Raw genomic sequence first — 13,445 nt, forward strand, 5'->3', positions numbered from 1 at the left:
GAGCCCCACGTCAGGCTCCTCCACTATGAGCCTGCTTCTTCCTCTCCCTCCCCCTGCTTGTGTTCCCTCTCTCGCTGGCTGTCTCTATCTCTGTCAAATAAATAAATAAAATCTTTAAAAAAAAAAAAAAGAAAGAAAGAATGTACACAAAGCACCCAGGACAGTTTCAGGTATATAAAAAGTGCTAAAAAATGCTGGTAATTAATAGTGTAATTATGATACAGCAGCCACTTCACTGGGCTTCTGGCTTCCGCTCTGCCTCCCTATAATCTATTTTATGCAGCAACCAGAGCGAGCCTTTTAAAATGTCAATGACAAAGAGACTGAAGAATCACAGAAAACAAACACAGCGTGTAGATCTTGTTTAGATCCCGAAGCAGACACACCAAGTGTAATAAAAAGATATTTATGGGATGTGATGTCTGGCATAGAGCTTCAAAATCATCTGGGAGGCGTGGGTGGGAGAAATGAAACAACATCAGCCAGGAGTAGAAAATTGTTGATGCTGGCGCCACTTGTATTATTAACGCAGAGAACAATTCTGTTCTCTCACACTTTCTGTATGTTTGAAAGAAAACATTGTTCTGGAAAGGAAAAACAAGATATACATGGGACCATGGGAGAAATGTGATAATGTAAAGAAATGACTCTAAAGTTTAAAAGTTTGGTACTGATACTTTGGGTTGTGTTTAAAAGACTGAAAGAGAGTCCTTATTTTTTAGAGACATACACTGAAGTGTTTCTGGATGAAATGTGTGCAGTTTGCTTCAAGGACCTTAAGGGGCAGGGGGTGGTGGAAGAAGATTGGTCATGATGAACCTGGGTGATGGGCTGGTGAGGGGCTGATTATACTCTTCCTCTCCTTTTGGTTATGTTTGAAATTTTCCATAACCTAAAAAAAGTAAAAAAAGAAAAAAAAAGAGTACATGAAAACCTAAAGTAGTTCATGTCACTTCCCATATTTAAAACCCTCCCTTGGTTTCCCACTCAGCTAGGGCTCTTTCTAACTCATTGACCTCAAGTTCTCCATTGTCCACATAATTCTATCTTCCCATCACAGGGAGTTTCTGGCTGTTAACTCTTTCCAGCATTTATCTGATACAGAGTTATTGGACACCTACTATGTGCTAAGCTCTGTTCTGGACAGAGTGATAAGACAGGTTGTTCATCTTAACAGAGCATATAGTCTAGAGGACAGGTATACTGTGTTACATGCATACAAGGGAGATGTGACAACAGAGGGAGGGAAAGGGGCTCCATGAGCTAGGGTGGACAAGGGAGGCCCTCTGCAGTGCTAGCATTTAAAATGAGATCAGACAGGGGAGTCAGACAGCAATTTGATGGAGGAATGACCTTGGGGGACAGAGGGAATCGCTAGTGCAAAGGCCCTGAAGTAGGATGGACCATGGAATATACCAGCACTGGAAGGAAGGTAAGTTTGGAGCATTGAGGTAAGAAAGATCCCCCGAACACAGCATACTCCTTCCCACCTTGAGCTCTCTGCGCTTGCTGTTCTGGGATCCCATCTTGATCCCATCATGGCCTAGTTCAGTGCACAATAAAAACAAGAAGTAACATTGATAACGTGTACTACTGACCACTGTAGGCACTGTTCTAAACTTTCCATTGATTACTGAATTTCATCCAAACAACCCAGAAAGGTGGAGAGACTTGGCCAAGATTACACAGCTAGAAAGTGGCCTAGCCAATCAGTTACCCAGGCAATCTGGCTCCAGAGCTCGAATAACCCCACCGTCTAACTCCCACGGCTCCCAGTACTCGCCAGACCTTGTGGGTTATCAGACTGAAGACATACCCATGCAGGGCCTTTTTATGGGCACTTCACGGTCACTCCCGTGCTGGGCGGAAAAGTGCACCATCACAGCCCCGGGGAAAGGTGCCAAGCGTGCCACCCTGGGCCTAGCACTAGAAGCTCCCGCCCTCCCAAGAACTCCCGCAGTGATGCTACGGAACTGCCGCCCCATCCCCTCGCGACATCAGAACGGCGGCGCCGAGGTGGGAGGGGCTGAGATTCTTGAATCACCCAATGGCGAAGGGAGCCGGGGCGCTATGCAAATAACATGTTTTTTATTGGGCGTCAGCTTGCTCAAAGCCTGGCGTTCCGCCCCGCCCTCTCACGAATTGGCCTGATTTCTTTGCAAACGCTTTGAGGGCAGAAATGGGCACCCGGCTCTTGAAACTCCTTCCGGAGAGGGAACTCAAGCTCCCAACAGAATTCTCGAAAGGGAGGGGGACATAGAAAAGGAAGGCGCATATGTTGGGCCCTGTCTCAGTGATCTCTAAGCTCAGTTTCCCCGAGTTCGGTCCTGCACGTGCTTGACTCCAGTCAGCCACCGTAGGCCCCGCAACCCGCAGTATACTTTCTTATGGCCCTTCTACCGGTAGCTCCGCGCTTGCTCACCAACTTGCCTGCCTTGCGCATCCACCCCTCCTTCCATTTCTTCTCCCCCGCAGCAGCCTCTGCTGGCCGCGACTGCGCGTGCGTACTGACGCCCCCACCGGCCCCGCGTGGGAGGAGGGGATGGAAATGAGGCTGGGCCGGGCAGCTCACGCGCGCTCCCTCCCCTCCCGTCGCTGGGCACGCGCCGGACCGTGCAGCTTTGCCGCGTCCGAGGGCAGCGCAGCGGCTGCGGCGGCCGCTGCGGGAGGGGCCCGGAGCCCCGCCCCCGGGGAGGGGCCTTCCGCAGGTGAGGCGGGCACGGGTCCGGGCCTGGACGCCTGGGTCTTCGGGAAGTGGACTGGGGGCTAGACGCCAAGATCTCCCGGAAAGGAATCGATTGGCGTCCTGATGCATAGGTTCTGGAGGGACTGCATTGGTGCCTGAGCCTTGGTAAGGTGCATTGGTGCCCGAATGCCAAGATTCCGAGGCGTGCATTGAAGCCCGGACGCTTGGGGCACTGAGGGGAAAATCCGTTAGGGGTCTCTGGATCGCAAGACATGCCACTTCTTTCTGCATCTTCCTCTAGGTCTCCCCTACCCTCCACGCTGGGGATGAAATTTAGCAACAAGAAGGAAGCAGTTCACGCTGCGTCAATGGACTGAGACTAAACCAAGACTCGGGTAAAACTACCTATTGGAGGTGAAATCCCGCCCACTGAGCTCAGGCTCCTCCCCTGGGACAGAGTTGTAAAAGACCCGCCCTCTCCTCTCGAAGGCCCCTCCCCTGGGTCTGAGTAGGTCTGGGTCCTGTCTATATAGCCCCGCCCATTCCCGTCTCTGCTTCCACGGCTGGGAGGTTCTGGGGAGGGGGGGAGGTCCCGCCCACTCTGTGTAGAGGCCTAGCCAGCTCTGCGCGCAGGGCGGCCCCTGCGTTTAAGTAGTAGAGGCCCCGCCAACTCTGCTCGCGGGCTCCAACCCTGGGTCCAAGTCGCGAAGGGTCAGGTTTGCATAAACCCCGCCCGTTGTGCTCTTAGGCTCCGCCTTCGCGTAACGCCCGCCTTTGGATTCAAGGCTTAAAAAGACCCTGCTCCTAAACAGTCTGGTCCCTGATTTTAGGCCATACAGCCCTATCCCCGTCAGCCTGGTAATCACCGGCATCGCCTACCTCCCTCTGGGTTCCTGGGCCAGCAAGATGCTGGAACGAGATGCAGAGTCCGCGGCCGGGGACACCGATCCTAGTCCTACTGGCAAGGAACCAGTAACCAAGGGAGGAGGTGAGAGCGGTCCCGCCTGTGGGTAGGGGGGCATTCTACAGGAATTGGGGCTAAGAAAATCATATTTTGAGGGAATCTCAGGGTGCAAGTTTGAAGGCCTAGAGTGATGACCATTTGGGATACTCCACAAATACGTTCTGGGGAATCCTACTATTGGCTTTGGGGAACTTAAGTGATTTTTAGGGCTCAGAAGATTAAGGGTCAGGGAGCTTGATATGCGGAATTTCAGGGTGATCACTTGGGAATATACTAGAAACGGACATCTTAGCTTTGGGTTTCCAGCCAGGTAACCCTTTGGAGCCCCTTAAGACGATGCATGGCAGCAGGTGGGGAATAGAGACATGTCATTTGAGGAATCCCAGATGACTCTTGAGGTGTCAAATTTGGGGAGGGGGAAGGGAAGCCTGGCCTAGATTGAGGGTGTTGGCTGATGCCTGGAGCCCACCAGCCCTCCTGTCCTGTAGCTCCCCACCAGGGCTCGCCGCAGAAGCCCAGCCAGTCGGTTCCAGGGCCTGCCACGTCCGCGGGGGCGCCTTCCCGACCCCGCCGGCGGCCCCCGCCGCAGCGCCCGCACCGCTGCCCTGACTGTGACAAGGCCTTCTCGTACCCGTCCAAGCTGGCCACGCACCGGCTGGCACACGGCGGCGCCCGCCCCCACCCATGCCCCGATTGCCCCAAGGCCTTCTCCTACCCCTCCAAGCTGGCAGCCCACCGCCTCACACACAGTGGTGCCCGCCCACACCCGTGCCCGCACTGCCCAAAGGCCTTTGGCCACCGCTCCAAACTGGCAGCCCACCTCTGGACCCACGCGCCCGCCCGCCCCTACCCGTGCCCCGATTGCCCCAAGTCCTTCTGCTACCCCTCCAAGCTTGCAGCCCACCGCCACACGCACCATGCCACGGATGCCCGCCCCTATCCTTGCCCGCACTGCCCCAAGGCTTTTTCATTCCCCTCCAAACTGGCCGCCCATCGCCTCTGTCATGATCCCCCAACGGCACCAGGCAGCCAGGCCACAGTCCGGCATCGCTGCTCCAGCTGTGACCAGGCCTTTGGCCAAAGACGCCTCCTGCTCCTTCACCAGCGCAGCCACCACCAGGCTGAGAGCCAGGGGGAGCGCGAGTGAATCCTCCGCTTGGCTCACAGCCCCCTCTGCTACCAGCCTGGCTCAGTAAAGAGGTGGCATTTTTAAGCTGGGCTGTATGGACTTGCCTCGACCAGACAGCTGGCAGGGAGACTGGCTCCACACTGGGCTCCAACTTATAAGGCCGAGGAATTCTTTGCTCACCTGTTGGGGGAGGAGAAGGTGTCGCCCACACAGAGTTAGCGCTAGGCCCCAAACCATGGGCTTGGAGCTGTGGTTTGAAAGCAAGCCCTGGTTCTCGTTTTTCCCTCCTATCCATAAGGCAAAAATAAAGTCAGCTAGCATCGTTGGTTGATGAGGAATGTGGGGAAACAGGGTCTCTCCTTATTGTAAGTTAAATTGGTGCCTCCATTTTGGCCATTTGACTGTCCATAAAAAATTTAAAATGCTCACATGCTCGTGTCAACTATTCCACTTCTAGGAACTTATCTTATAGATAAACTCAAGCGCTGAAAAAGGCATAAGGATGTTCATATGTTCAAAAAGGCATAAGGATGTTGGGAAACCACCCAAGTGCCCATCAAGAGGGGGCCAGCTAATGAATTACCGTACAGCCATAGAATGGACTATGTTGCTACAGGAAAAAAAAGCTCTATTTGTACAGATGTGGAATGAGTCCCTAAATATACGAAATGATAAAAGCAAGAACAAAGGGCACACTGCTAATAGTATAAACATTTTCCAAAGCTCAAGCTTTGGAGCCAGCCCTGATCCACTACTTATAAGCCAGGGGACCCTGGACAAGCTGTGTCACTTCTCTGGACTCAGATGACTTATCCATAACGTGGGAGTGCTAGGAGGCCTTGTAAGGGCACAAGCGCCATCTCTGGCAGTGAGTTCCCTTCTTGGAGCCTGTTTCTCCTGCTGTAAAATAAGAATGAGCTCACAGTAGACTGTGCTTCATTCTTCAGATGTGTATTAAGGCCTATCACGTGCTGGACCCTGCCCAGGGTGGTAGGCACAGACCAGTGAACAAGGTGGGCCTGGTCTAGTGAGGGAAGTGGGCACTAATCAAGTAGTGGCCAAAAAAAGAAAAAAAGAAAAAAGTAAAGCAGCCATCTTCAAGCCCATCTTGAAGAACAAAGTAGGGGAGGGAGCCTTGCCCTCCACCCCCACCCCCAGCCCAGGTACCAGGAATGATTTCAGAATCCTAAGAGTGACATCTGTGGTGTTGGCCTGGGAACAAGCGAGTGGAAGGGAACCGAGGGCTCAGAAACGGCCCTGTGCTCACAGGAGGTCCTGACAAGTGACAATCCCCATGAGTAGATCAGGGGTTGGCACACTTCTTCTAGAAAGGGCCCAATAGTATATATTTTTAGGTTTTGCCGGCCACAGTCTGCCACAACTACCCAGCTCTGCCCCTGGAGTACAAAAGCAGCCGCACGCATGATGATACACAAATGAATGAGTGTGGCTCTGGTCCAGTAAAACTTTACCAAAATGATAGTGAGCTGGATTTTGCCTATGGGATGTAGTTTGCAGATCTCTGCTGTAGGTGAATGGGGCAAGGACAGGCTCATCTGTGAATGAGCTGAGAGATCTGGAAGAAAATTAAGTGGGATCCTGTGGAGGCAGAATAATGGTCCCCCAAGAAGTCCACATCCTAATCCCCGGAACCTGAGTGTGTTAGTTCACATATGGCAGAAGGGACTTTGCAGATTCATGATTAAGGATCTTGAGATGGGGAGATTATCCTGATTATTCCAGGGGGCCTGATGTAATCACAAGGGTCCTGATATGGGAAAGAGGGAAGCAGGAGAGTCAGAGGGGATATGACAATGAAAACGGACACCAGAGGGACGCAGGGCCATGATTCAAGAGATTCAGGCAGCCTCTAGAGACTGGAAGAGGTAAGGAAATGGATCGTCCCCGGAAGGGGCACAGCTTTGCAGACACCATGATTTTAGTGCACTGAGACAGAAGTTGGGACTACTGACCTACAGAACTATAAGCAAATAAATCTGTGTTGTTTAAGGCTACGAAGCTTGGGATAGTGTTACAGCAGCAACAGGAAACGCACAGATCCTGATCTCATACCACACACAAAAATAAGTTCCCAGTGACTTAAGATCTAAATTTGAAAAACAAAATAGATGGAAATGATAAAGGAGTCTATCTTGGCAACCTCAGAGGTACAGAAAGAATCCTTAATATACAAGAAATGTACATCACAGAGGAAGAGACTGGTAGATCTGACCGTGAACAAATCAAGTTACAACTATGACAAGAGATCCAACACTGTAAGAGTGTACACCAGGCACATACTATTACATAGAGGGTTAGAGAAGAGCTTTTTGAGGAGGTCGAGTTTTACTTGCGATCTGAAATGTGTGGATGCAATGAGAGATGGTTTGTGGAAGTATCCAGCACCAGGGGTGGCAAATGCAAACTAGCAGGCCGCTGGGTCAGCCACTGACTAGACCCAGTCCCCTGGGCAAGGCCTTGGGGAAGGGGTGAACGAGGGGGAGGATTAAGTGCCCCCGACACCTGGATTTTGCCTGGAATAGTGCGGTTCCCATCAAGGTTTATATACAGAGCTGTCCTGGGAGATTTCCTCCACAGCAACCATACCACCATCAAAGTTTCAGGGACACAAATGCATCTGAGAGGTGTGGGTCTGGTCCAACTGTTGTCATACAGACGGGGAAACAGGCCAGGAGAGACAGCATTTGCCTGCACCCACACAGTGGGCCAGTGCTGAGCCAGGGTGGATCCGGAGTCTCTGACGCCCTGACCGCCCGCTACTCCTTATACAGGTCAAGCCAGTTACTGCCTGGGGGCCTTTGCACCTGCTTCCTTGGCCTGGAATGGTTCTCCCAGACTCTCCCTTACGTCTCCCAAGTCACTGCAGAGGGGTCAGTCCTCTGACACACCTTCCCCGCTGACAACTCTCTGAAGCACGCCACCCTGTCCCATCGCTCTATAACACTGCCCTGCATTCACGCTCAACGCTGCACAACACACTCACGGTCTCTCCCCCGGCAGAATGTCAGCCCCATGAGAGTGGGGCCTTGTGTCTGCTTCTCACGCCGCGGTCCGTCCCACCATCTCACACACGGTGGGCATGGTAGACAGAATAACGGCCTCCCAAAGATGTCCACGTGCTGATCCCCAGAACCCACGAATCTGCTTTGTGGCAAAGGAGAATTAGGGTGGAAGGAATCAAAAGTTGCTAATCGGCTGGCTTTAAAACAGGGAGATTATCCCAGATTATCCAGGTGGGCTTGGTTGTAAACACAAGGATCTTTGAAGGTGGAAGGAGACCGAAGAGTCAGTGTCAGAGTGATGTGGCATGAGGAAGACTCCACTGGCCACTGCTAGCCTTGAATACAGAAGGGGAACTGGGGAAAAGACAAGGAAGCAGATTTCCTCCCAGAGCCTCCAGGAGCACAGCCCTGCCTACACCCTGATTTTTAACCCAGTGAGACCCATTTTGGACTTCAGTCCTCCTGACCTGGAAGGTTATGAATTTCTGTAGGTTTAAGACATAAAGTTGGTGGTAATTCGTTACTGAGCTCTGACTGCCCTTCACTCTGCTCCAACCCCTTCCTGCCCTCCCCGGCTCCAGGATAATGTCCGAGCTTCTCAACCCGGCATTCGCAGCCCTTCAGGACAGCCCTGTTCTTTGCTTCTGCAGTGACGTGAATGTTCCTTATCTGCGCGCTATTACAACACCCACTGAGCGCTTGGAATGTGGCCAGTGTGACCGACACAGTGAACTTTTCCCTTCATGTCACTGTGGTTCATTTAAATAGCAGCCGGGTCCAGGGGCTACTGTCAGCACAGCTGCAAGGACTATGTCCATCCTTCCAGACAGATCTGCCCCTAAAGCCTCTTAAACAACTGACCCTGACAAGCCAGGCTAGTTCCCACTTCCTGGCCTCTGCCCTCGCCACGGCCCCTGCCTAGAACCCCATCCTAGCTTCCGCCCAATTCTCTAACACCCCGCTCAGTTCTCAACTTAAATGTGGTGGAAGCTCGAAGGGGGGTAATTAAAATACCCCTTCACCCTGTTCTGCCACTGCTGCTGACAGTTCTATAGCCACTTCTGAAAGCCCTGGAGAAAGGGAGGTACACGTGGCCCAGGGGAACGGACATGGACTTCATGAGCATCCAGGCCTCCAGCCCAGGACCCACAGAGGGATAAACACCACCCAGCAATGGGCTCAGAGGGCTAGAACCCCAATTCCCTGCCACCTGCCACCACAGGGGTAAGTGGCCAGGAAAAAGTAACAAAGAGCTCTTTCCCTACCAAACCCTTGATGGAGAGCCCCTCATCCTTCCCAGGACCCCAGGACAGGGGTCTTGAGGCAGCCAAGACACCTGACCCTCAGAAGGGAAGCAAAAACCAAACATATGACAGAAAGCTGGGAGCCTCGAGGAGGATCAGGAGATTTCCGAGTAAGAGGGGCAGCTGCTCCAAACCAGGTCACCTTTATTAAGCTCATCTTGTGTGTGTGTGTGTGCGTGTGCGTGTGTATGCGTGTGCGTGTGTGTGCGCACGCATGCATACGCGTGCAAGCACATACTTTAGGCCTGGGGCACCACCCCATAAAGCTGGTGGGGAAGTAACTTCTGCTTCTCGTTGCAACTGTAGATCCATCGGGGGCGGACGAACACCAAGGAGGGGTTGTCCATCAGGGCCTGCAAGGCAGAGCAGGGTGCATATGGGAACATGTGAGTGAGGAGAGGATGGAGGTGACGCAAGGGTGGGTTGGGTGTCCCTTTCCCTGCCCTTCTGGAACTCACCTCCTCAAAACTGGGGTCCCACTCCTGTGCTGTGATCACAAACTGGACCCGGTCGCTCATGTAGTCCTCAAGCTCCCTGGCAGGAGAGGAGAGAAGCAGAGAATCGGTGTCCCCTCTCTGGACATCCTGGTCCCCAACCATTCTCCAAAGCTACCTGTGGGCCCCCGTTATTCTCCCCTATGCCAGCCTGGCCATAGCCACAATACTGAGGGCTCCCACTGCTGCTACTCCTTTCAGAGCCTCTTTTAGAGAAGACGAAGAGAGGAAAAGCTACACGTCCAGGGAGGCCGAGCAGAGCGAGCAGGGCCTGTGCCCATCCTGCAGGGCGTGCCCCACCTCCGTCTCCAGATCGCTTTCCTTCCCACAAGCTAGCACCACCCCCTCCTACCCTCGCCCCCACCCCTGCACACTGACCCATTGAAGGCTGTGACATAGCGGCTGAGCTTCCGCCGCTCGTCTCCGGGGAACTCTCCGTACAGGAAGAAGTGTTTGCCCTGGAAGAAGTCTGCAGGGGAGATGGTGGAGGAGCCAAGTGTGAGGCCCCCAGAGTTTCGAAGCCCCAGCCAGGAGCCACAGAACACTTGGAGGCAAGACAGGAAAGAGGCCAGTGCAGCGGCTGGGGAGGGGTGTTCATGCAACCCTGACAGAGACGTCCAGGACAAACGGTGCTTCTCAGCCAGGTCCATCAGAACCTTTCTGGGAGCTAGGTGTCTTGGGCTCTGACCTTCAGGACAGCTCTTTTCTTTGGTCCATTTTAACATGGTTCTCCAAACCATCAAGTTGCTGATGCCACTGCTGATGCCACTTTTGGGGCTTTGGAGGATCAAAGTACTTTCCTGCCCATTACCCACAAGGAACCAGATGGAAACGGCCTCTTCTAATCGCCACTGACCCTCAACTCTGTTCAGACCTGGCTGCCCAGCTTCTCTCTCCATGCTCTTCTGGCCAAGACTCTGACCCGTGCCCCCATCCCATGCCCCCTGCATTCATGTTGGGGTGACAAATAGCAATGCCATCACCAACTAGGTCCCAACAGAGATCAGTGCCCACGTCATCTGGGTGCCTGGGTGACCTCCCACCCCGACAAAACCGAACCTGGGGGGCAGGTGAGGGAGGTGCCTTTCGCACTTGAGTGGAAGGCCAAAGGGGGTCACGCTCAGCACTGCGCTGTGATGGAGGTGGTCACAGTACGAAGTCAGGAGGGGGAACAGAGAGAAGGCATGAGAGGATGCCTGTTTTCTAAGGCAACAAGAAGGCAGCAGAGGCAGGGAGTACGGGGGAAGGTGGTGGGGAGACAAGTCACAAGTCATGGAGAGCAGCCTCGATCCGAGGGCTGCCTGGGGGGGAGTCATGGCTGAGAAGTGACAAATCCCACTTCAGGAGGCAGGGAAGGATTTCCTACCTGGGAGCTCGGGAACTGGCAGGTCAGGAGACTCTGGGGGACCCTCGTTGTCTGTGTTCTCATCTGTGGATCCTGCATACGGGTCCTCGCCATTCTCCCCCTGGTCAGGGGGCTGCTTTTGCTCCCTCTGCTCGGCCACCCTGGGAGAGCCAACAGGGGTGGGGGAAGAACATGCAGACCAGATCCCCCTCCACCCAAGCCTGGGGCCACCTCGACCCCCGAGCCCCACCTTACCTTCTCAGCTCATCCTCGGTATCCCCAGAGTCTTCTGCCCCATTGCCCTGTTCTTCTGCAAGTGGAAGCTTGGTCAATGCAAGGCACATGCTTGGTAACCCTCCCTCCCAGTCTTTCACCCAAGCACAGATGCAGGCATGCCAACCCCCAACCTCAGCTGCCCTCCAGATCCAGTTATCTGGGACCCTCCGCCTTCCCTCCCCCAGATCCACTGTCTGGGATCCAGCCCCACCTCCCTTAGATGCAGCAGTCTGGGTTTCCAGCCTTCTTCTCCCTCAGACCCAGGAGTCCAGGCCCAGACCCTCAGGCTCTGACCTGAATGCTCCCCGTCAGTGTCGGTATCTTCCTGGGGCCCTGGTGAGGCTGGTTTGGTCTCTTCTGGCATTTTGGGTCTCTGAGGTGAGCTGGGTCCTGCTGCCTGAGGGGGCTTGGTTTTGGTCTGGGGGCGCTGAGGAGCCAGGGAGCAGCATGGGTGTGAGCGTGTGTTCTTACAGCAGGCAGGAATGGAGAGTCTGGGGGCCACGACGGACCCATGTCCTCCTCCCGCTGCACCCTCCCCCACACCAGGGCAGGGGGCACAGGACCTTTTGGGGAAGCTTGGGGGCTTCATCCCCGCTGCCGCCGCTATGAGAGCTGCCTTCATCCTCACTGCTGGAGCCTGGCCCTGCCATGAGGTACCTAGGGGAGGAATCCAGCCTCAGACGAACAGCACAGCGTGTCCTCCAGGGGAGATGGGGCAGGGGTTGGGTGCTCAGGAAGCCACAGCAACTGGCATTTACTAATCCCTCAGGATGCCCTGGCTTCCAGCTCTGGAAGGGCCCCACCGAAGCCGTCAGGCATGGCAGCCACGCACAACAGAGACCTGGGCACTCCCTGGTTTCCCCGCCCTCTTGGGAAAGAAATGCCCCATTTCAGAAAGGAAAAAAAAAAAATCAGAAATAATGTTGCCCTTCGAGAATCAAAGGCAGTTTCTCACTAGGAGAATACCTACCAGTTAAGGGAAAATTCTCAGAAGCAAATACATTGTTAAAGACCTTGCCAGTACATTCGTGATTCCATAGTGGCTGACACGCCAGGAGAAGGGGTCCCCTAGCTCTATCATAACAAGAACGTCGCACACGTACATGGGATTTCGCATATGCCGGGCACATGTGCCTCGTGCGTGCAGTTTCTCCAGCCTGCCATGCTTCTCGTTCTCCCCAAGCAGACTTCACGGAGCCCCGACACCCGGGCCAAGTCCTCCCTCCTCCTCAGCAGCCCTGCAGCCCCTGCTCCTCCTCCCAGGAGCCTGCTGACGCTGGGGAGCCCTCGGCAGGCCCCAGTCTGATTTCTCTCCCAGTCCCTGGCACTGCCCATCATGGGGACACGGGGCAGGGTCGCACGCATGCGTGTGTGCAGCCCATGAATGCAGGTGGCCTCACCTCCGTGAGGGCAGCCGACGCCGCATTCGGTGACAGTCCAGCACCCACTCTTTCCGCACAATGCGGCCTCCGAGACCTAGGACCTGACTGTACTTGGGGGTGTTGGCAAAGGCACAGCTGGTGAGGGAGCAGAAGGAAGGGTGTGGTCAGTCAGGTGTGGTCTGAGCGGGGAAAGGGAAAGAGAGATGGGGAGGGGGAAGAAAGGGAGATGAGTCAGAGAGAAAGAGATGGATATGAGAGAAACAGAAAAGACATTAGGAGACCAAGGGAAAGATGTAGGAATCAGAAAAAGAGGCAAAGGATACAGAGAACTGAAGAGACAGAGACAGATGAGTAGACAGGGAGAGAGAGGAAGCAAGATAGAGGAGGCAAAGGGAGACAGAGAAGCAGCGGGGAGCAAGGTAGGGAGGAGGGTACAGGCCTACATGAGGTGGGTGCTGTCTGGAGTCCAGTCTGGCCGATATTTGGCCCCCAGCTCCAGGGCCTTGTCTCGGAGCTCTGAGCGGAAGGGGTTCTGGAAGCCACTCAGCACCACCACCACACCTTGAAGGATCTTCCCCAGCTCCTGCGGGCCAGCTCGGGGTCCCCTGGGTTCAGTGCCTTCTCGGGTCTTTCCTGGCACTGTGCCTCGTGCTGGGGCAGAGACTGGGGTGGTGGCTGGGATGCGGGTGGGAGCTGGCACTGGGAAGCCAAAGGTGGATTCACTCAGTACTACGGGGACTAAACCCAGCTCCTCCTTCCTCAGACCCAGGAGTCCAGGCCCCCAGCCCCTTCTCCCTCATACCCAGGAAGGAGTCCAGCCCCCCAGCCCCTCCTCCCTCAGA

At 54.4% G+C, this 13,445-nt stretch overlaps 2 protein-coding genes across 8 annotated transcripts in view; one reads left to right on the top strand and one right to left on the bottom strand.

Moving 5' to 3' along the window:
- The first annotated feature begins 2,355 nt into the window (after positions 1-2,355).
- Positions 2,356-5,207, top strand: ZNF575 (zinc finger protein 575). 5 transcript variants are annotated; one of them, XM_040634095.1, is made up of 4 exons: positions 2,356-2,500; positions 2,988-3,081; positions 3,517-3,674; positions 4,139-5,207. In XM_040634095.1, the coding sequence occupies exons 3-4, from the start codon at positions 3,593-3,595 to the stop codon at positions 4,795-4,797; spliced, it is 741 nt and encodes a 246-aa protein (XP_040490029.1). In that variant the 5' UTR covers positions 2,356-2,500; positions 2,988-3,081; positions 3,517-3,592; the 3' UTR covers positions 4,798-5,207. The 5 variants fall into 5 exon arrangements, with proteins under 5 accessions (XP_040490029.1, XP_040490030.1, XP_040490027.1 ...); XM_040634096.1 differs by lacking the exon at positions 2,356-2,500 and adding an exon at positions 2,529-2,708 and having other exon boundaries at positions 2,988-3,100; XM_040634093.1 differs by lacking the exon at positions 2,356-2,500 and adding an exon at positions 2,531-2,708.
- Positions 5,208-9,233: 4,026 nt separating this feature from the next.
- The window catches only part of XRCC1 (X-ray repair cross complementing 1), a 25,928-nt gene continuing 21,716 nt past the window's right edge, over positions 9,234-13,445 (bottom strand). For 2 of the 3 annotated variants that reach the window (XM_040634092.1, XM_040634090.1), the window contains 7 exons: positions 11,785-11,878; positions 11,516-11,648; positions 11,201-11,255; positions 10,967-11,106; positions 9,979-10,069; positions 9,565-9,640; positions 9,234-9,459 (listed from right to left, as the gene is read on the bottom strand). In XM_040634092.1, the coding sequence (XP_040490026.1) occupies positions 9,346-9,459; positions 9,565-9,640; positions 9,979-10,069; positions 10,967-11,106; positions 11,201-11,255; positions 11,516-11,648; positions 11,785-11,878 (703 nt within the window). In that variant the 3' untranslated portion in view covers positions 9,234-9,345. The remainder of the gene's footprint in view (positions 9,460-9,564; positions 9,641-9,978; positions 10,070-10,966; positions 11,107-11,200; positions 11,256-11,515; positions 11,649-11,784; positions 11,879-13,445) is intronic. The other variant, XM_040634091.1, reaches the window with a different exon arrangement.

The sequence above is a fragment of the Ursus maritimus genome, unplaced genomic scaffold, assembly GCF_017311325.1.
Source record: "Ursus maritimus isolate PB19 unplaced genomic scaffold, ASM1731132v1 scaffold_19, whole genome shotgun sequence".
NCBI lineage: Eukaryota > Metazoa > Chordata > Mammalia > Carnivora > Ursidae > Ursus > Ursus maritimus.

What these genes read in the sequence shown, in the direction of transcription:
- ZNF575 (XM_040634095.1), top strand. Translation starts at nt 3,593, where the DNA reads ATGCTGGAACGAGATGCAGAGTCCGCGGCCGGGGACACCGATCCTAGT. An exon ending in ACCAGTAACCAAGGGAGGAG is followed by an intron (nt 3,675 to 4,138) that starts GTGAGAGCGGTC and finishes CCTGTCCTGTAG; the next exon opens with CTCCCCACCAGGGCTCGCCG.